This window comes from Centruroides sculpturatus, unplaced genomic scaffold (assembly GCF_000671375.1).
Source record: "Centruroides sculpturatus isolate CEXI.00-Female unplaced genomic scaffold, Cexi_2.0 scaffold174, whole genome shotgun sequence".
Lineage (NCBI taxonomy): Eukaryota > Metazoa > Arthropoda > Arachnida > Scorpiones > Buthidae > Centruroides > Centruroides sculpturatus.
Window position 1 is genome coordinate 790,516 of NW_019384420.1, and position 21,820 is coordinate 812,335.

Below are 21,820 nucleotides of genomic sequence, written 5' to 3' on the forward strand. Positions count from 1 at the left end.
ATCAGTTGATTGTACAATATTAAATACTCATCTGAAAAGACTATTTGAAGCGCGCTGAAGTAGTGTCCCTACATTCGAACTAAGAATGGAGAATGTAATCAGCGCAATTGATTTGGACACAAGCAACATCTGACAGGTTGAGGTTAATAGTATACTACCTTGGTCAACTTTAACGATAGATGTTGATTTAAGCTTAAAGCAATTTCCTAAGGAATCTACCCCAGACTACATCTACAGACAGCACTTTTCAGAAATTCAACATTGTGACAGGAATCTAATTCCAATATATACTGATGGATGTAAATCTGATAACTATGTTGGCTTAGTGTTTGTTTGTCAAAATGAAATTGTGGCAGAACAAATAGCACCAAATTTTTTCATCTTATCTGCGGAGTTGCAGGCTATTTATTCAGCCCTAAAGTATATAAATAGGAAAGGTCATCGTTGCTGTGTGATTTACACTGACTCAGTTAGTGCACTTCAGGCTTTGATCTCGTATGAACCTAGTTCTCACTCCATAGTTATTAAAATTCAGAAACTAATTTGTCATCTCCTTGCAAGGGATTTCTCTCTAAAATTTTGTTGAGTCCCAGGCTACGTAGGAATAAGAGAAAATGAAGAAGCTGATGCAGCTGCTAAGTCAGCAAGTCCTTCTCAGCATACAATGCATATTGAAGGAGGCGATTTGAAGCTAGTCGTTAAAAAACAACTAGCAGAGAGATGGCAAATTATGTGGAATGCACAAATCCACAATAAATTACACGAGATCAAACCGATGATAGAAAATTGGACACGTAATAAACAATATGACAGGAGATCTGAAGTTATTCTTAGTCGCTTGAGAATTGGGCATACTCGACTGACTCATCAATACCTTCTGAAGGGTGAAGAACAGCCAGTATGTGAGTATTGCAACTGCATTCTAAGTGTGAAACACATACTTTGCAACTGCACTGCTTTTGATGTAAGTCGTAGACAACATTTCGGAAATGCAAGTCTGAGAGAGATTTTGGGCCAGAGGCCAAATGTTGACAAATTATTGAACTTTCTGAAAGTTAATAATATTTATAAACATATTTAATTATTTACCTAGGTTATATTTATAGATATTTTGTTTACTATTTATTTATTTATTAATTTATATATATATGTTGTTATAATTTACATGTGTGTTGTTATATGGTTTTGTTATTTATTATATTATTTATTTATTTATATTTAATATTTAAGATTATATATTTATTTATTTATCTGTATATATAATCACACCATTTGACATGGCGCAGCTTTGCCTATGTTGCCCTTGCGCCAATAAACTATAACCAACTAACCAAGCAACCAACCTAAATGGTTCTTGCGCCAAAAAACTCCAACCAACCAACCTTTGTATAATGTTGCTGCCCTCAACACATTATGCAAATGAGCCCCTTAATTAAGACTTAATTAGGGGCTTATTTGCATAGTGAATACAAATCTCCATGCAAATATAAATACAATATAAAAAATTTAATACAATAAGATCTTTAGAGGTTTCTGTTTTTTTAGGTGTGTCTTTAGATATTGTAAGTCAGTTAGAATTTTTTCTATCTCACCTTATATTTTCATTTTGAATGCACTGTTCTGATGTGGTACTACCTTCATCTTCTTTCAATTTGATGATTTCTGCTGTTTCAATATTATAACTTCTTGTTTTTTTTTAACGATGTGAAACCGTGCTTTGCAATATGTTTTTGCTTCTAACACAATGAAGTGCTATAAATTAAGACACTTGGTGGGTTTCCTCATCTTTATTTAGTTGAGACGTGTGAAAAAATTTCACGTTTCGGGCTTATAAGCCTCTCCTCAGCCAACTAAAATAGTAAAAAAGGTATACAACACATATATAGAAAAAATACATAAGTTTTGTAGAATTTATAAAATTATCGTGATCTAAAGCATAACTGTGCATACAAGTTTAATAAATTAAATTAACATCAGCTTATTCTTAACATTTTCAGCCAACTAAAATATTAAAAGAGTATACAATAAGATCTGTTTATAAAATGGCAATATATTTTATTAATATATATTATATATATAATAATAGAGGTAGAGATGTGAAAACATTTTACCAAACTTGAAATGCATAATCAATAAATATTTCTTGAAGGAAAGAAATTGTCATTGCAATTTTAATTAATAAACTTTATACAAGTATAATTTATAACAAATTGATTTAAAATATGATAAAAACAATTTTATAAATGAAGCGAAAATAAATTATAAGAATGGTATTAAAAGTAAACAGTTCTGACAAAACCGATTCTTAAATATCAAGGACAACATTTTGTTCAATATAATTAAACAGTAACCTTGACATCTGACCCTCTTCGGACAGGGAAGGGAGTTTTTGTTTACAGAGTAACATGACACTTTATGCATTGTTATCATTAGCGGTGGGTAGTGGGTGGTAGCTCACATGACACCCTGTTGCAAAAGTAATAAACTTTAACTGACCTTGACAGGCGATCTTACCAGTCTCTTGTTACTAAGAATAACAAGTGGGGAACAGTTGTTTAAATGGTAATAAAACACTTGGCGGTTTATTAAGTAACCTCTCCCACTCCATTCAGATTACCGCAAAAGCAATAAACACTTTGACCGTGTTTCAAACTCCAGTGTTATTCCTCTCCGATTAGAAAGGAACCAAAGATAATCGGTGAAAGTTGAGATAATCTATTGGGAAGTTATACTTAATCTGTTTATTTTATTTATAATATTTTATTTTCTTGTAATTAGAGACGATACATCTCTAATTACAGGAAAATAAAGTAAATAAATGTTATAAAGAATGAAAAGTATGAAAATAACAAAATTATAATTTTTGATAATCAGTGGTGGCAAATTTACGATTTTAAAATAAAAACGGCCGACGCTATGCATGCAGTGTTTAACAAGCGATGAGTAATTAGTGTTGTCAACCAACAGTTTACAGTCGAGCATGATTACATTCATCTGGCTGAATTTCCTCATCCCTATTGCAGCACAAATCGGACCAGTCCACTTCAAATATTTTTGATAACAGGTAGAACATTTTGATGCTGCAGGTTCTGCCCATGCGCAATCGATCGACTGTTAGACAAGAATTTTTAAGTAAATCTAAATAACTTTATCTCGTTAGATTACCATCCAGGAAAATGGGGCCAAGTACTCAATGTACAAAGATTACAGCCCACACGTTTAGCTTCTGTGGGGTTTAGCTATGAACTCCATGAAATATGCTTGGACTATTATCTGACTAATATTGGCAATTGTGACGATTAACCATTGAGTTTAAAAAAAACATGCACTTATCGGGAAAACACATGTTAAAAAGATAAATCATGTCAACTGTTAACCTTTGTCATAATTTTACAAAATGCTGTTGCCAAACAAAATCATCTTCATTTAATTAGTGAACTAAATTAATTTTGTACGGATAAAACTTGAGCTTTGAGGATTTGGCAAATAGATGTTCTACTATGCTAGTCACAGCCTCCAGCTTCTTTGTACTTAAAGTTGGGTCTGCAACTTGTCTCAAAATCCTAATCTCTGTCACTTCGTTTTTTACTGGACATTCACATCTGGGGGCACGCTTTTTTTGTTAGTTCAAAAGTTTCAGTTAACAGGTTCTGTGACTAACTCCAGAACATAATTTGTGTTACAATGTTTGGATAGCGTTGATTAACTAAAGTTGCAGCAAGATGAGCGTTCTTGCCATTTCTGGAATGAAGAGTTACTATGTCCACCCTTTCAGCAATTGTATAAACCATAACAATTATTTTGTACAAAATTCACAATAAACAAATATTTTTAAATTCTGATTGAATCATTAAGTTGTCAAGCTTAATGTGAACATTACAGAAAAGAATATTTGCAAACATAACACATTATCAGACTTAATTTTATGATCAATTTTTTTTTTCTTGCATGATTATTGATATCTCCCCTTGAGAATAAGATCTACAGTCTGAGTTATTTGCTTAAATACAAATCCAACTATCCAAAAACTCTGCCATTTTGTTATTGTTGGCCTAACCCATATATATATAACATAAACGTTGATGATTGGTTTTGTTAATTGTTCAGATACTTTGCTTTTTGCCCAGTACATCACTTGGCAAAGCTTATGGTTTGGGTATAGCAAACCTTTTCAAGATTTGATGTACGTAAACATCTTTTCTGGTGCATCATCTTCAGGTTTTGCTGTCAATATATTTTTGTATTTATCAACCAGGTGATGGCAATAGATCATAAACAATGTAATCTTCTAAATAGTGTAGAATTAATTTAAATGTTTCAGGTGTACAATAATCATGATCTAATACTCCACTATCAATATGATCTCCATAGGGCAGGCTTTGATTACAAAGCAAATTTTGTAATTGTTTTTTCAGTTCTTGAATTTCCCTAAATCTTTTATGACTCTGAAGAGTTTTAAAGTAATAAGGGAAGGTCTAGGATCAGTTTTAACTGATGCTCATTTGGGAGGATGAACCAAACTGACAGTCATCAATCTGTACAGGTATAAAAACTGTACTGTTGTGAGATGAGAATTGCTTCCAGTTCTTGTCTTATCATGTCCAAGAAATTTTAATTCAAAAGAACAACATAAATTAAGAGTTTAATACAAGATTATGTAATCATAACACTAAGTTTTATTTCTAGTGGATCATGAGAAGTGAGCTGTCAAGATACGAGGGTCATTCAATAAGTCCTTAGAAAAAGATAGAAAAACAAATTATTTTAGGTAGATTTTTTTTTATTTTTCAACATCATCTCCTTTAAGCTCTATACACTTTTCCAAGCATTTCTCCAACTTTTTTAAGCCATGTAAAATGTAAGATTTCGGAAGGTTCTCAAAATAGGCATTTGTTTGGGCGATGACCATCTCGTTTGATGTGAATTGTTGTCCATCAAGCCATTTTTATAAGTTGGGAAATAAAAAAAAGGTCACTGGGGGCCAAATACGGTGGATGTGGTAATAATTCAAACTTTAATTCTGTGATTTTGGCCATCGAAACTGCACAGGTGTGCACCTGTGCATTGTCTTGATGGAAAAGGATCTTTTTCTATTTCAAATGAGGACGTTTTTCTTTGATTTCTTCACTCAACCGGTGCAATAATGATGCATAATACTCTCCAGTTATTGTTTTTCCTTTTTCCAATTAATCGGTGTAGATGATTCCGCATGTATCCCAAAAAACTGTGGCCATCAACTTCCCGGTCGATTTCACTGTCTTCGCCTTCTTTGGAGCCCTTTCGCCTTCAAAAACCCCACTGCTTTGACTGTTCTTTGGTCTCTGGAGTATAATAGTGTATCCATGTTTCGTCCACAGTTTTGTATCAATGCAGAAACTCATCTAATCAACTCTAAGTTATGGCCTCTGCTCCGCCAAATGGCACTACAGAGAAACTAGGAGACGATGTCTTAATCATCGGCCTGTCCATCGTCCGGTGGGCACCGGGCGCTTAGACGCAAAAGTCAGCTCGAGAGAAGTGCTTGGGCTTTGGCTCTGGCTCTTGCTCGGGTCAGAGTAGTCCTAGGACTATCGACTTTCATCGCTTTCCTTGCCATCCTTGCCTTCCTTGCTACTCGAGCATAGCCCTCTTACGGACATGCGTTTTGGTGCATTGTAACTGCACATAAGAGAACTCTGCAATAGAGAGGTACTGAAAGAACGGGCAGCGGGGCCTCCCTTCCCTGTAAGGGGAGGCCCTGTCCAGTGGAACTGGACTAAAGGTCATGTTGACCTAGAATAATATCCATCATATTCCTTAAAGTTTCAAAGTCTCCTTTACTTGCTGCAAGCGATCTAAATACTTGGTCATCGGGCTGGGTCCAGTCGATATGACTGGCCCCCCCCCTTCGGACGCTCTCCGTCAGGGGGCACTCAAGTATGTAGTGCCTCACGTCGCTGCGCGGGCACCCACAGGAGCAGCAACCGTTACTTCGACCAAATCTGGCCATGTAACGGGGAAACTTCCCGTGTCCCTTAAGGATTTGGGTCAGTCTCCAATTACAACTGATCGGAGTTAGGCCAACTTCAGGCACGAAGGCGTAGGTTGACCTACTGTACTGAGGTTCCAGCGCTCTTGCCAGTATGTCATCGATCGATGCAGTAGAGTACCTTTTAAGTAACTAGCCGGAGGTTCTACCTTCTCCGTTACAAATGGGCCCTTGGCCGCCTCCTTGGCCATGTGATGGGCACATTCGTTGCCCCGGATACCGATGTGGCTGCATACCCATCTCAGGTCAACTTGTCGCATGTGCCTCGCCCTCAGTACCCTACCTCTGATCTCGTGTACCAATAAGTCTCTGTGGTATCCATCACGTAACACCTGAAGTGACAACTGGCTATCAGAGTACACCGTGACTGCCTCGGGACCTGGATGGAGTAGGATCCACTGGGACGCTCTTGAAAGAGCCACCAGTTCGGCTTGAAACACGGTCGCTTCCTCGTTCAGTCTGACTGACGAACTGTACACTAAAAACCCGTCATGGTAAACGCAGTAGGCTGCGCCCACTTGGCTGCCGTCTTTGGAACCATCGGTATATATTTCGATACCGCTTAGAGTCGGTTCATCGACCTCCCAGTCGATGCCCACCCTTAGGCTTGGATGGGTACTCCATATGTCTGCCTGACATGTTTCATCGCTGGGTACATCTGGTTGCAGTGCTTTGCCTGTATGCCCTCCACCGCGATCCTAAAGAACGCCGCCTCCTGGCTGACTACCAGGGGCAGCAGAAGAAACCCTGCCAGGGCTAGGGCCGCGTCAGTGGATACCGTTCTGTAGGCATGTGTGACCCGTAGGGCGGCGGGCCTTTGAATTGTAAGTAGGGTTCTACTTTGCTTCACGTTGGCAGACTCCTTCCACTAGATACCGCAAGCATAGCAGATCATGCACTCCAGAGCCATCTTGTAGATAGTCCGGATTGCTTCACCGCCTATGCCGTACTCTTGCCTGGCCAATCGCGATAGTCCCGCTATCGCTCGGTTCATCTTGTCTCGGACAAACCTGAGGTGTGGCGTTCAACAAAGGGATTGGTCAATAATGACACCTAGGTACTTAAGTTCACTTACCCTTCTGATGGGGTTACCCCTTATTTGGTAGATTGGCTGACGTGCCAGAATACCGTTACGGGCCACCGTCAGGGCCTCCGATTTCTCGGGGCTGAAGGTCAGTTTGTGGGACTGTCCCCAGCAAGTGAGCCGTTCTATGGCTTCGTTGCCTTGGCGCTCCATCTCGCGCCGATTGGTGCCGGCAACTACTATTAACAGATCATCCGCATAGGCCTGCAGCTGGACATCGTCTGGCATGGCGAGTCTCAGTGCCGTGTCGGCAAGGACGTTCCAAAGGAGGGGTCTTATGCATGACCCCTGGGGACATCCCCTCTCCAGCTTCCTAACATACCTGGTCGTTGGAGTGATGTAGATCACTTCGCGTTCGCGAAGGAAACTCCTTACAGTACAGAAAAGGGTGGAGGGCAGGTTCGCTCTCCGCAACTCATCCACGATGGAGGGCCACCAGACATTGTCGAATGCCCCCACGACATCCATCGAAACGAGCGATGTGTGGAGGCCCTGCTGGTGGTTCTGACGAATCAGATCAACCGCACGATGTAGTGCTCTGCAGGTCAACGTGTCCGGGCGGAATCCATATTGTTGTGGGTGTAGAAGCCCTTTATGTTTGAGATGGTAAAAGACCCGGTCTGAGAGGATTCTGTCTAATACTTTCCCCAGGACTGGCAATAGGCTAATAGGTCTATATGACTTTGGTTCGTCCTTCGGGCGCCTGTTCTTATGTATTAACACAAGTCGCGCCCGTTTCCACTCTACTGGGAAGTGGCCCAGGAGCAGACACTTCTGATAAATGACACGGAGCAGGTCCGGTTGAACCTGATAAAGAACCTGTACCATTTCGGCCGTGATCCCATCAACACCAGGTGCCTTCCTCTTCCTTAGGTTGCTGATAGTGTGGGCAACCTCAGAGTTGGACACCGGCACGGTCATCTCGGCCTCAGGAATGGGTAGCTCCACTTCCCGGCGAAGCCTCCTCTGTTCCTCAGTATCATCATGCTGCTCATCTCCTGGGAAGAGAGAGCGGAGCAGCGTAACCACAGTCTCCTCCTGACTGGAGGTTGTGGTCCCATCTGGTTTCCTGACAGGTCCCAAGACTGTACTCCTCTTGGCCTTCCCCACCACCAGCTTGTAGGGCAAGTGGAAAGGATTCTCTGCACTAAACTCCTCACAGAACTTGAGCCACGAGGCTTGTTTTGCACTATTCATCTTGTACTTGTACTCGGCATTGGCTCTCTGGAACTCCAGTTTCCTAGTCTGCCGGAGGTCTTGGTCACTGCATCGTTGAAAGCGTCGGCGGAGCGCCCTTGTGCACTTTCGTAGGACACTCAGTTCCTGGGTTCACCAGGGAACTGACTGGTGTGTGGTGGGCCTCCTCCGCAGGAGCGTGCGATCCGCCACTGCTCTTACTGTGTTGGTGATGTCTGCCACGGCCACTTCCAGATCCTCGACACTCTCAACCTTAGCAACTTGCGATACGAGTACTGCTGTCTTTTCTTCGAGGCATTTGCTAAAGCGGTCGTGGTTTTGGATGGTCAGCTTATAGCAACCGTCCGGCTGAGTGGGCCGGCCGCCCGTCACCTGGTAAGTGACAAAGCGATGGTCGCTACAGCTTTCTGCCTCCACCGTTTCCCACTGATCAACGGATCTCAGCATAGCGCCCGTGCAGATGGTGAGGTCTATCCAGCTTTCTCCGGTTGGTGAGGAATAGGTCGCTATCCCCAACGGGTTGTTGAGAACGTGCATCCCCCATCCCTCTACCACCTCCTTCAAGATTCTCCCGGGCAGATCGTCCGTCGGGGAGCCCCACAACTGGTGCTTGGCGTTGAAGTCACCAGCCAAGACAACGCGGTCGTGGGGCAGGACAACCCTTTCGAGGTCCTCTTCTCGAGGACCTCGAATAGGGCTAGATGGTGGAGAGTAGCAGGAGACCGCGACCCAATTATAGGTGGGCAGTCGTATTTCAACGGCTACCATGAGTCGCGATGCACAGATAGCATACGCTTCGATCTCTCGCCGTGTGACGATGACGGCAGTTCTACACTCGTCACCTTCTTCGGCAAAGACGCTCCATTGTAGTGATAAGCCACTAACCTTTCCGTGTACAAGATATGGTTCCTGGAGCAGGATGATGTCCACCTCCCGCTCCGCTACTTCCACCCGTAGTTGGGCGATAGCAGCGCGGCACTTTTCAGCGTTAAACTGCATGACTCACTGTATCCAAGTGTGTAATTGGATTGAAAGCTATGTCGCACTTTTACTGACCATAATCTGTCTGAGCCTTAACTCGCTCGAGTTCCCGCAGGTAACACGGGCAGCTCGCACTCATTGAAGAGTGTGTGGGATCGAGCTGAAGGCCGAACTTACGGGTGGCCTTAGTGCAGTTGATGCACTTCGGCCTGGGTGCCTTACATTCCTTGTAAGAATGATCATCGGCACATTTGCTACACTTCTAAGTTGCCGAGGGGCAACTCTTAGCCACATGCCCGAAGGCATAGCAGCGGTAGCACCGGGTACAAGCCATATATTCCCTAACCCGGTTGCGGGTTCAGCCCAAGTGGACTCTCTCCTTCTGCAGGAGAGTGCGGAACACCTCTTGGGAGGCCTCGAGAACCCAGTTCACGAGCCCCCCTTTCCCTTTTAGAGGGAACCTCGGCTGCAATGCGCCTGGCTGCAGCCGTATGCCATTTTGTTTGGCGAGGGTTTCCGCGAGACCTTCGCGGGTGACGTCCGGCGAGACGTCGAAAATAATGACCATCGGCCTACGCTTCTGGGGCAGCCTGCAAGAGACCGCCTCCTTCAGCGCAGCTGGTCCATCCGTCAATTCCTGTGTAAGTTTCCGGAGCTCTTGTGGCTTTCGTACCTCAACAAGAACTCCATTGTTCCGTATTCTACGGACATTACGAACCCCAATACCCAGTTTAAAGGGGTTGATATGCTTTTGGAGCAGTGTTTTAACTTCATCGCTGCTCTTAGTGTTGTCTTTTTGGAAAACCAAGAGCGAATGCTCGGTCTTTTGCACTGCACTAGCCATCGGATTTTTGGTAGGTGGGCCTTCTTGGTTAGGCACCACACGTATGGCTGCTGCGTAAGTCTTTTTACACGCAGCAGCTTTCATGTTGCTAGTGGGTACGACTTGAGGTTCAAGCGGCTTGCTACAAATGTGAGCCGCCCTCAGCGTCCTATTCTCTGCCCGGAGGGAGGCAATCTCGACCTCCTGGGCATTTAAAACAACCACAGCCTTGCTGAAGAGATGGAATATGCTGGCACACACCGTCTTCTGACAGCGGTTATCCGTTCGTCCGAGAAGCCTGGTCAGCTCCTCATGGACGCGGTCCAGCTCTACCCTCCTGCTCTCCTGTGGGGGAGGAGCGGGAGCTTCTTCAGCTGTTTCAGACGTTTGATTATGCAGGGTGGGATCTGCCCTGCTTTGCTTGGAAGAGGTTGTCGTCCCCTTCTTAGCAATGGTGGTTGGCGCCTTCTTGGCGGCCTTCCCTTTATTGGAAGCGTCGGCCCTTTGAGCTCGTCGTCGGGTCCTTTGACCTCTGGAGGTGGAAGGCTTCTTCCACTCTCCTTGGTCGGTGTCAGAGGCAGTGTCGAACACCGTCTCTTCCCCAGAGTCTACGGACGAGTCGCGCTCAGTCTTCCGCTCTGGGTGGTCGCTTGACGCGGCCTCGTTACATTTGCTACTTTTGGCGGCCTTTTTGCCTTTCGGCTTAGGCGGCGCCTTCACCTCTCCCTGGCCATTTCCGGAAACGCGAGCGTCCTTCCGGGTGGCCTCTACTCCCTCTTTTACCACAGCGTTGACATCCGGCTGGCTGTCGGGGATAAGTACTTCCTTGTCGCTTGCACACGGCGAGTTAGCCAACGAAACACGCTTAGCACATCCATTGTCATCATTAGTAAAGAGAGAAAAATTGGGGATTGGGGTGATCCCGACCTTTCACGGGTGCCCTGAATCCATTCGGGAATCAAAGTATGCGTTTAAGAGCCAGCTCTGACTTCGGGCTTACTGAGGGCTCATTTTGGCCCTCTTATTGCCGGGTCGTCACTGCTTAGCCCGCTGCCGGGACAGCTACCCATTTAAATGGCCTCCTACCCAAGGTCACCCCAGCCCGGCTGGTTGCTCGGCTTGGGCCGCCCCATCATCACTACTAGGAGACGATCTTCCCGTTTCCAGTCCTCTGGGACCATGTACGGCCATCCAACGCATCGTCAGGCCTTTAAGCACCGCTCCCCCCAAGGTCATAAGGAAGTTGGCCCTATGTTCGAGGAGCGGCTCTGCCGACTGCCCGTCAGGATAGATACCAGCTAGTAGGGTCCTACAAGCCACTGTAGGCGCTACCCTCCTGGCTACCGGCGAGGCTTTGGCTGCGGGAGTGCTACTCCTCGCCCCACTGGCTTCGGCATGCAGGCCGTGGCCCCCAGGCCAGCACTGGGTGTGCAAAGCCCAGTCTTCCTCCTGGGACGCTGGTTCTTCTTTCACCGGACAGAAGGAGCTTTACGTGATTTGCGTTATCACGGGCGAAGGCGTATCGACTGCATTCGACCACCTTTGCGTTTAAAACACTGGCCCCTCGCCACCGGGGTGAGTGCGGAAGTTCGCTTTGTGTGTCTCAGATTCCAGGGGGTACGGATTGTCAAGTCCATGGCCCCCGGTCTCTGTGCCGACACGGGATTTGAATCCGGAAGTTTCGGCGTCCACTGTGTGCTCCTATGTGTAATATCAGGGATATGACCCATCGGCCCAAAGTACAATGTGCATCACGCTACAAGCGGACGATTTAACCGTCGCGAGTAGGGGGACTCAGGACTGTTTGCCGAAGCAGAGAGTCCCTACCACGTTTCAGCAGCGCCCCTGTCGAGTGCCATCACACCGCAGGCCAGCGGGTGCCTACGCTTCCATCGGCAGGGCTACCAATTTCCATCAGCTGTTGCTGACTTTTATCAGACAAGCCCAATCGACTACACTCTGCATATCTCGTCCGAAAACGAGTCCTTCCTAGGAACCGTATTGGCGACTGCTACGGCGACTTTCCCCCAGCTCCGGACGTACTGAGGGTTCGTTTTGGCCCTCTTATAGCCGATACTATTAGGGATAGCGCCGCGCCTCGATCGCACCAGTCTCCCTTCTGTTTTGATGTGAGTCTGCATGCCACAATGCCAATAAGCAGCTCTTGTAGCCGTCCGTTCCAACGGGGATAGGCTCCAGAGTAGGGAGAGATCGAAACCCCGCCGGGGTCGCCCCTCACCGTAGGGCGACTGACGGACAGCAAGCTTTATAAAGGCTTGGTACACAGACCCAAAGCCTATGATGTAATAACTTTTCTGGAACCTTCAGCTCGAGTCGTAAGACTCCATCAGCGAACGAGATCAATACGAGTCTTTCGGGACCCATTACCCGTTGTCTCTCGCCGCCTGGCCCCCCGCCACGTCCAGGCTCGGTTCCCTACCCGGGGGGGATGCAGAAACTAGTCAGGATTGCGACAAAAAAAAGTGCCAAAATAGCCTTAGAGTTGACCACACGATTACGTTTATTCTCCACTGAGAGCAAACACGGCACCCATCTTGCCGAGAGTTTTTTCACACCCAATTTTTCGTGCAAAATTGAAAACACTACCTTGTGATATGCCTGTGGCCTCAACTATTTCATGCACTTTGATTCGTTGATCACTCAAAAGCATATCGTGGATTTTGTCAATCATTTTGGGGGGTATAGTTACTTCCACTGGACGTCCGGAACGATGTTCATCTTTTGTGGATGTATGACCACGTGTGAACTCATTTACCCAATTGTAAATAGTTGCAAACACTGGAGCAGATGTGTCATGAACTTCATCCAACTCAGCTTTGATCTCTTTTGGTGTTAAGCCTTTTAAATATAAGTGTTTAATCATTGCTCGAAACTCACTTTTTTCTATTTTTCTAAATAAACAAAAGTTTCTTGCTAAAATTGACAATAAAAATTAAACCATATGATGGATATGACTGAGACTTTCACAACTGTCTAGTGAGACATAATGCTTACAAAAAACGCAACATTTTTGAGGCTACGAGCCCCTCGATGTGGGTTTCTGTCCGTGGTGAGGGGACCTCCCAGAGTTGGTTTAGTAACTCTTCTTTACCATCCCTGGGATCTGAACGCCCACCCACGCGTTTGCAGTGCGTGGTGTCCCGTATGCCAGAAAGGGGGATCCTGGTAGTTAACGTTTCCAACACTGCTTTGGCCCCTGCTTCGGATAAACGGGAGGCTCAAATCAGGCTCCGTTTGAGTCAATCGGCTGGTCGTTGAGTCATTCTTGACCTCGGCTTGGAGTCAACCGATCGATGCAGACCGGGCAGACACGTCAGACAAGATGTGCTTTTCTTGACTGCATTGTGAGGGTATAGCTCCACCATACTCAACCTTTTTTTTTCTCGGTCCACATACACATGATAGCTATTACACGCGGGCCGCAACATAACAATTATAATAAAAAACTTACATAATTTTTCACTTACCCTAGAAATTTAGTGTGACTGTTGATATTGCGAACATTTTTTCACAATTTCATTTAAATCAGGCTTGTAACTGCTGCATGCTACTCGTAAAACGGCATCCAGGTGTGAATCAGTAAGCCGGTTTCTATATATGTTCTTTGCATATTTCATTTTTGAATATGACGTTTCACATAGATACGTTGATGCGAACAACGTAAGTAAAATTTGAGCACATTTTTTTACAGTCTTATATTGTTCGGGCACTACTTTCCAGAAGTCAACGTAATTATTTTCCGCTCTTTTTTCTTTAAAAATAGCTTCCAGGTGTGTATTGTTCTTCATCTCAATAAATTCGTCAAATAGCTCTGCGTAATTACATGCAAATATATCAGCCAATTCTGATATTATTGCCGGTTCCAAGTGCCAGGGATTTTCAATGAGCAACAGGATATTTTTTATTTTCCTTAGATCATGAAATCTATGTTTAAATTCCTCAGATAACGCAGTTAAATAATTTGAAAAAATTGTATAGTTTTCTGGAGAAATATTAATACCGTCCTGCTTAGCGTTTGTCATGGTTGGAAAATTTCGCAGTATTTTGTTCTGTATTTCTTGGTAATAAATGTTTAATTTTTCTTCGAAGGCAAATATTTTATTCGCCATCTGTGAAATTATTTTATTTTTACCCTGCAAACCAGTATTGAGACTGTTCAGCTTCTCTGTAATGTCGCACAGAAACGCTACAATACACCACCATTCATTATTTTGCAGTTCACTGTATATTTTATTATTTTGCTGTAAAAACAGCATTATTTCTTTTCGCAAAGAAAAAAACCTTTCCAGAACTTTCCCCCTGCTAAGCCAACGTACTGAGGTATGTAAAAGAACATCATTGTATTGACTATCCACTTCCTCTAAAAGACTTTTAAATTTTCTGTGGTTCAGTTCTCGTGCTCGGATATAATTCACTATATTTATGACAGTTTTCATCACAGTATCTACTTTAGGATTAGCAATACGTGAAGCCAAGTTTTCCTGATGAATGATGCAGTGAAATGTTATTAAATTTGTCAAATCATAATTCTGTTTCAGTAGAGAAATAAATCCATTTTCAGATCCAGTCATTGAAGGACAGCCATCGGTACACACACAAATTAATTTTTTTACATCTATCTTGTTCTGTTCTAGAAAATTGCAAATAGTATCGAGATAATCTTTGCCCCTGGTCTGGCCCTTCATTGGAAGGAATTTCAAAAAATCTTCGCAAATTGAATTTTGTACTGTACAATATCTAACAAAAACCGAGCATTGTGATGTCGCTGAAATATCCGTGCTAGAGTCAAAAGCTAAACTAAAAAACTTGCAGTTTTTCAAGTCTTCAATTACGTTATCACAAATATGGTTCGCAATATCTTCAATACGTCTAACACAGGTAGAATCTGAAAGCTGGATTTTTTTTATTTCAGAAATTATTTGATTTTTGTTACTGAATTTATCAAACAGTACATTGGAAGCGCTTAAAAAACATTCCTTCACAATTTCAGCATCAGTAAACGGTTTCATATGTTTACCAAGTATATAACAAATTTCATACGATGCTTTCGTTACAGCTGCATCTTGTACTATTGCCACAGACATAATATTTTGTTGATTTTGCAATGACTTTTTAAAAATAGCCAATTTCTCGTGTCTTATGAGAGATCCTGGAGGAAAAGTATCATTGAACGATTTATGTTTAGTGTTAAAATGACGAGCAATATTATATTTTTTTAATATAACACTTTCACGACAAATCAAACAAGTTGCAAAACCGTGTTTGTTTTGCACTACAAAATAGTCAGCTTCCCATTCGTCTTGAAACATTCTATTTTCGTCAGACATTTTTCGTTTGTGTTTGGAAGACACTCCTGACATGGTTGATAATAATTATAAATTACAATTTCTCAAATAAAATGGTCTCTAATTCAATGTGATTTATTGTTTACTCAATTATAACTCTTAAGGTACTTTAACAATTACAGAGCCACAGAACACAAGCAAAACAAACAAGTTATGACTTACGACTTTAACCTATTCGATGTTTAAATTCTTGACGCCATGTTGAATTTTCGTCGAAAATTACACGTTTTTTTTTTTTTTAATAATCGTGGCTATTTTATCATCCGAAATTACTTGTTTTATTTTTCACAAACAAAATAGATATATTAATAAATATAAAAACAAAAAATTATTTCTAAAGTTCGTTTTAATATAAAAATTATGACGCATAGCGACATCTAGTATCAAAAACGTTCCGGTGCAGAAATGAATAAATTCGGGTTCGACAAATGAGGTCAACACGAAAATATTCGGGAACAACACGGGACGGGTATCGCGTGTAGGCGCTACGGGGTCTCTATAAATTACTAAGTCTAGCTCTACTTTTACCGTCTCTTGCGGATCGCCCCCTGATGGCCACCACGTGTTCACAATGCTCGGACATCCGGCGACAACTTTCTATAGACAAAAAGCACTTAGCGGTGTGGGCGGCATGACCAAATCTATTTTTTGCCACGAAAATTTCAAAATTCATATTTTTACTGCATTATTTACGTCCGGGCCACTCACAAAAGGTCAGCGGGCCGCAGGTTGAGTATGGGGGGTATAGCTCCTGGGAAACACTGGTGTGATGGTCTATGGGACTCTCCCATGTGACGGCATCCCCTTGTTGGGCCCCATGGTGGGTGGGGTCACCAGGTGCTGAATAATTATCTCTAAATATGGATTCTTCAAAATCTAAAACATCTACCATTGTGTACTGCCACCAAAGGAGGTCACTTCCTCCAATCAACCAACCTACCTTATGTTCATGCTACAGGAGAAACACCTTTGTCTAAACGCTCTCCTTTTTTAATCCAGAAACTTTTTGAGCCGACCATTGGGCACCTTAAAAAAATCCAAAAATCGAGGTCAGGAGATCTACTTGTGGAAACATCCTTACCTCAACAGTCAGAAAAACTTTTGAGAATGAAGTCTCTAGGAGACATACAAGTCACCATCACACCACATACAAGTTTGAACTCTTCACGTGGTGTGATATCTGAAATTGATCTCATGTCTGAGGATGAATCAGATATTCAGATTGGTCTTTCAGATCAAGGTGTTACTGCTGTCCGACGCATCTTCATTTGTCGAGATGGCAAGTTAATTCCTGCTAAACACTTAATTTTAACCTTTAACAAACCAACTTTGCCATCTGCTATCACAGCAGGTTATCTGCGCTGCCCACTTCGTCCATATGTTCCGAATCCGCTGTGTTGTTTCAAATGCCAGCGATTTGGACATTTCCACACTGTGTGCATGTGCTGTGGGAAAAAGCACATGCACACAGTGTGGAACTGAAGGTCACGAGAGTACCGAGTGCACCAATACTCCATGCTGTGTGAATTGTAAAGATGCCCATCCTGCATACTCAAGGAAATGCCCTGCATGGCAGAGAGAAAAGGAGATTCAACGAGTAAAAATCACAAATAATGTACCATAACCAGAAGCCCGCCGCATGGTCTCTCAAACTACAACATTAAAACAAAAAACATTTGCTTCTGTTTTGAAATCTACAAAAACATATGGAGTTCAAACAGATATTTCTGTATCACCAAGTGAATCTCTTACTCGCCATGCAAAATGTCTACTGATCCCACCTACACAAGCAGAAGAAACGGCAAACACAAAGACCAAAATTCTTGTAACTAAAACAGGGGTAACAACCAGAAATGTGGGTTCTAAAAAGGCAAATAAGAACCCACTGAACAAACAAAAATTGAAAGCAGCCCTCTCTAAATCAAACAGATCAGAGACTTAATCCATGAGCGAGTTCTCTGATATTTCTGATGAAGAAAATAATATGGAGGGGACCCAATCACCCTCCCCTTCAAAAGGAAAATCCTCAGTTAAATTGAAGAGGGACACTTTTGCGAAGACTGCTGCCTCAAACACACAATGGATTATAAAATAATCCAATGGAAATGTCGTGGTTTCCGCAACAACTTCTCTGACATTAAACACTTGACATTATATACCTCACCTCTCTGTGTGGCACTTCAGGAAACACATCTAAAACCTGGAAAAAATATTTTTTTAAAAGGATTCGATCTCTACCGCAAGGATGATGATAGTCACAACCGTGCCAGTGGAGGTGTGGCTATTGTCGTTTCAAATCACATCCCATCCTTGCCGATACAAATAACAACTGATTTGCAAGCTGTGGCAGTCAGAATTTCAATTGGAGTAACTGTCACAGTTTGTTCTATATACTTGCCATCAGATGTCAGAGTGAATGAGGATGAATTGGATGCTATAGTTGAAAAGTTGCCTACTCCGTTTCTTTTACTAGGTGATTTTAATGGCCATAATCCTATGTGGGGCAGTCCTGACATTAATCGTCGAGGCAGAGCCATTTAACGACTCATAGGTAATCAGCAAATGTATTTATTTAATACTGGAGATGTGACATACTTCCATGCCCTAACAAGAACTTTCACTGCCATTGATCTTTCATTAGCCATTCCCAACCTATTTTCAGCATTTACATGGGAGGTTGGATCAAATCCACTTTCCAGTGACCACTTCCCAATATTTCTAAAATATCGAGGCAGAGATAGCTGTGTAACAGCCCGTTTACCACGCTGGAAATTGGAAACAGCTGATTGGCCTCTTTTTTTCTCTATGGCCAACATCACGGAGGATATGGTGAATATTGTTGATATCAATGACGCAGTTGAAGTTGTCACTTCCAGTATTATTCAGGCAGCTGAAAAAACAATGGGGAAGACATCAACTATATATCCAAAACATCCTAAACCATGGTGGAACCAGAATTGTGAGGCAGCGTTTAAAGCCCAAAAGAAAGCATGTGGTATTTTCAGAAGATACCCCACTGCAAGAAATTTGGTTGCTTTTAAAAAAGCAAATGCAAATGCCAGAAGAATTAGAAGACAAAGCCAAAGGGATTCTTGGCGGAAGTATGTCTCTAGTATAACATCTTCCACTAGCTCAAAAGCAGTCTGGGATAAAATCCATAAAATTAATGGAAAATATGCTTCACACTCTCTGTCCATGCTGGAAAATAATGGCAAAATAATCAGCGATATACAGGGTATTGCCAATTTGTTGGGTGAAACGTTTTCTTTTTCATCCAGCAATGTAATGTTTACTAGAAATTTCCAAGATTATAAAGCTCGAAGTAAAAAACAATACTTAAACTTTCACTCCTCATTCCCCCTCGATGTGGGTTCCTGTCCATGGTGAGGGGACCTCCCAGAAACTCCTCTTTACCATCCCTGGGATCTGAACGCCCACCCACGTGTTTGCCGTGCGTGGTGTCCCGTATGCCGGAAAGGGGGATCCTGGTAGTTGAGGGGCAACATAACGTCCCCAACACACTGCTTTGGCCCCTGCTTCGGATAAACGGGAGGCTCAAATCAGGCTCCATTTGAGTCAATCGGCTGGTTGTTGAGTCATTTTTGACCTCGGTTTGGAGTCAACTGATCGATGCAGACCAGGCAGACATGTCAGGCAAGATGTGCTCTTCTTGACTGCATTGTGAGGGTATAGCTCTTGGGAAACCCTGGNGGCTCAAATCAGGCTCCGTTTGAGTCAATCGGCTGGTCGTTGAGTCATTCTTGACCTCGGCTTGGAGTCAACCGATCGATGCAGACCGGGCAGACACGTCAGACAAGATGTGCTTTTCTTGACTGCATTGTGAGGGTATAGCTCCACCATACTCAACCTTTTTTTTTCTCGGTCCACATACACATGATAGCTATTACACGCGGGCCGCAACATAACAATTATAATAAAAAACTTACATAATTTTTCACTTACCCTAGAAATTTAGTGTGACTGTTGATATTGCGAACATTTTTTCACAATTTCATTTAAATCAGGCTTGTAACTGCTGCATGCTACTTGTAAAACGGCATCCAGGTGTGAATCAGTAAGCCGGTTTCTATATATGTTCTTTGCATATTTCATTTTTGAATATGACGTTTCACATAGATACATTGATGCGAACAACGTAAGTAAAATTTGAGCACATTTTTTTACAGTCTTATATTGTTCGGGCACTACTTTCCAGAAGTCAACGTAATTATTTTCCGCTCTTTTTTCTTTAAAAATAGCTTCCAGGTGTGTATTGTTCTTCATCTCAATAAATTCGTCAAATAGCTCTGCGTAATTACATGCAAATATATCAGCCAATTCTGATATTATTGCCGGTTCCAAGTGCCAGGGATTTTCAATGAGCAACAGGATATTTTTTATTTTCCTTAGATCATGAAATCTATGTTTAAATTCCTCAGATAACGCAGTTAAATAATTTGAAAAAATTGTATAGTTTTCTGGAGAAATATTAATACCGTCCTGCTTAGCGTTTGTCATGGTTGGAAAATTTCGCAGTATTTTGTTCTGTATTTCTTGGTAATAAATGTTTAATTTTTCTTCGAAGGCAAATATTTTATTTGCCATCTGTGAAATTATTTTATTTTTACCCTGCAAACCAGTATTGAGACTGTTCAGCTTCTCTGTAATGTCGCACAGAAACGCTACAATACACCACCATTCATTATTTTGCAGTTCACTGTATATTTTATTATTTTGCTGTAAAAACAGCATTATTTCTTTTCACAAAGAAAAAAATTTTTCCAGAACTTTCCCCCTGCTAAGCCAACGTACTGAGGTATGTAAAAGAACATCATTGTATTGACTATCCACTTCCTCTAAAAGACTTTTAAATTTTCTGTGGTTCAGTTCTCGTGCTCGGATATAATTCACTATACAGGGTGCTTCAAAAAAATGTATACACACTTTGAACTTCCATAGAAAATTTATTTACCGTTCTACAAAGTTAAATTTCAGGAAAATAGAAAGCTGAAAGTCCAATGTAAATGAAACATAAATAACAAATGTTAATACTGTTCAAATTGGTGACCTGCAGCATCAATACAATTCTGAGTACGAGTCACCACAGATTCTGTACATCGTATCAAAACGTCCAATGAGATTTCTCTACACACTGCTTGAATCTCATTCCAAAGAATGTCTAGGTTACGTGGTTTACGTTTGTACACCTCATCTTTTACTGTGCCCCACAAGAAGAAATCCAGTGGTGTAAGGTCTGGAGAGCGTGGTGGAAACTCGATTGGCCCCCTGCGTCCTATCCACTGGCCCGGCAAATTTTGATCCAGGTAAGCTCGTACGTCCCTGTGATAGTGCGGCGGAGCACCATCTTGTTGAAAATAAAAATCATCATTATCGTATAATGCACGAATGGCAGGAAATATGGAATCAGCAAGCATTGTTAGGTAATTAATACCAGTTACAGTGCCTTCAAATCGAAAAGGTCCAATGAGTCCCCTTGAAGACAAACCGCACCACACATTTACACCAGGCAAATTTACAGCTTTTTCAATTGTAATGTGAGGATTTTCTTCACACCAGTAAACACAATTGTGCCTATTGACAGTTCCATTAAGTTTGAATTGGGCTTCATCCGACCAAATGATGCTACCCATAAATCCCGGTTTACGTATCACCATCTCCTGAATCCATTCACAAAATTGCAACCTTCGATCTGGATCGTCGTCATTTAGCTGTTGCACCAGCCTTGGAATGTAAACACGATNAAATAATCGTGACTATTTTATCATCCGAAATTATTTGTTTTATTTTTCACAAACAAAATAGATATATTAATAAATATAAAAACAAAAAATTATTTCTAAAGTTCGTTTTAATATAAAAATTATGACGCATAGCGACATCTAGTATCAAAAACGTTCCGGTGCAGAAATGAATAAATTCAGGTTCGACAAATGAGGTCAACACGAAAATATTCGGGAACAACACGGGAGCGTGTAGGCGCTACGGGGTCTCTATAAATTACTAAGTCTAGCTCTACTTTTACCGTCTCTTGCGGATCGCCCCCTGATGGCCACCACGTGTTCACAATGCTCGGACATCTGGCGACAACTTTCTATGGACAAAAAGCACTTAGCGGTGTGGGCGGAGTGACCAAATCTATTTTTTGCTACGAAAATTTCAAAATTCATATTTTTACTGCATTATTTACGTCCGGGCCACTCACAAAAGGTCAGCGGGCCGCAGGTTGAGTATGGGGGCTGTAGTGTCTTTACCCTGTACGTCATACTTTTCCTTTAACAATAGAGTTGTACAGGTCATCTATTAACTTCTTTCGAGGAAAA

The 21,820-nt window shown here is 42.4% G+C and overlaps 4 protein-coding genes and 1 pseudogene across 4 annotated transcripts; 1 reads left to right on the forward strand and 4 right to left on the reverse strand.

Annotated features, from left to right (window-relative positions):
• Window positions 1-4,780: 4,780 nt before the first annotated feature.
• LOC111619393 lies at window positions 4,781-13,066 on the reverse strand (annotated as a pseudogene).
• A 343-nt stretch (window positions 13,067-13,409) lies between these two features.
• On the reverse strand, window positions 13,410-15,736 carry LOC111619395 (general transcription factor II-I repeat domain-containing protein 2-like). The gene has a single exon (XM_023361099.1). It carries the CDS (start codon window positions 15,492-15,494, stop codon window positions 13,611-13,613), a length of 1,884 nt encoding a protein of 627 aa, XP_023216867.1. The 5' UTR covers window positions 15,495-15,736; the 3' UTR covers window positions 13,410-13,610.
• An 850-nt stretch (window positions 15,737-16,586) lies between these two features.
• On the forward strand, window positions 16,587-16,961 carry LOC111619365. The gene has a single exon (XM_023361073.1). It carries the CDS (start codon window positions 16,587-16,589, stop codon window positions 16,959-16,961), a length of 375 nt encoding a protein of 124 aa, XP_023216841.1.
• A 2,272-nt stretch (window positions 16,962-19,233) lies between these two features.
• On the reverse strand, window positions 19,234-20,382 carry LOC111619396 (general transcription factor II-I repeat domain-containing protein 2-like). The gene has a single exon (XM_023361100.1). It carries the CDS (start codon window positions 20,229-20,231, stop codon window positions 19,452-19,454), a length of 780 nt encoding a protein of 259 aa, XP_023216868.1. The 5' UTR covers window positions 20,232-20,382; the 3' UTR covers window positions 19,234-19,451.
• An 11-nt stretch (window positions 20,383-20,393) lies between these two features.
• Window positions 20,394-21,219, reverse strand: LOC111619397. The gene has a single exon (XM_023361101.1). The coding sequence runs from the start codon at window positions 21,152-21,154 to the stop codon at window positions 20,525-20,527; it is 630 nt and encodes a 209-aa protein (XP_023216869.1). The 5' UTR covers window positions 21,155-21,219; the 3' UTR covers window positions 20,394-20,524.
• Window positions 21,220-21,820: the final 601 nt, after the last annotated feature.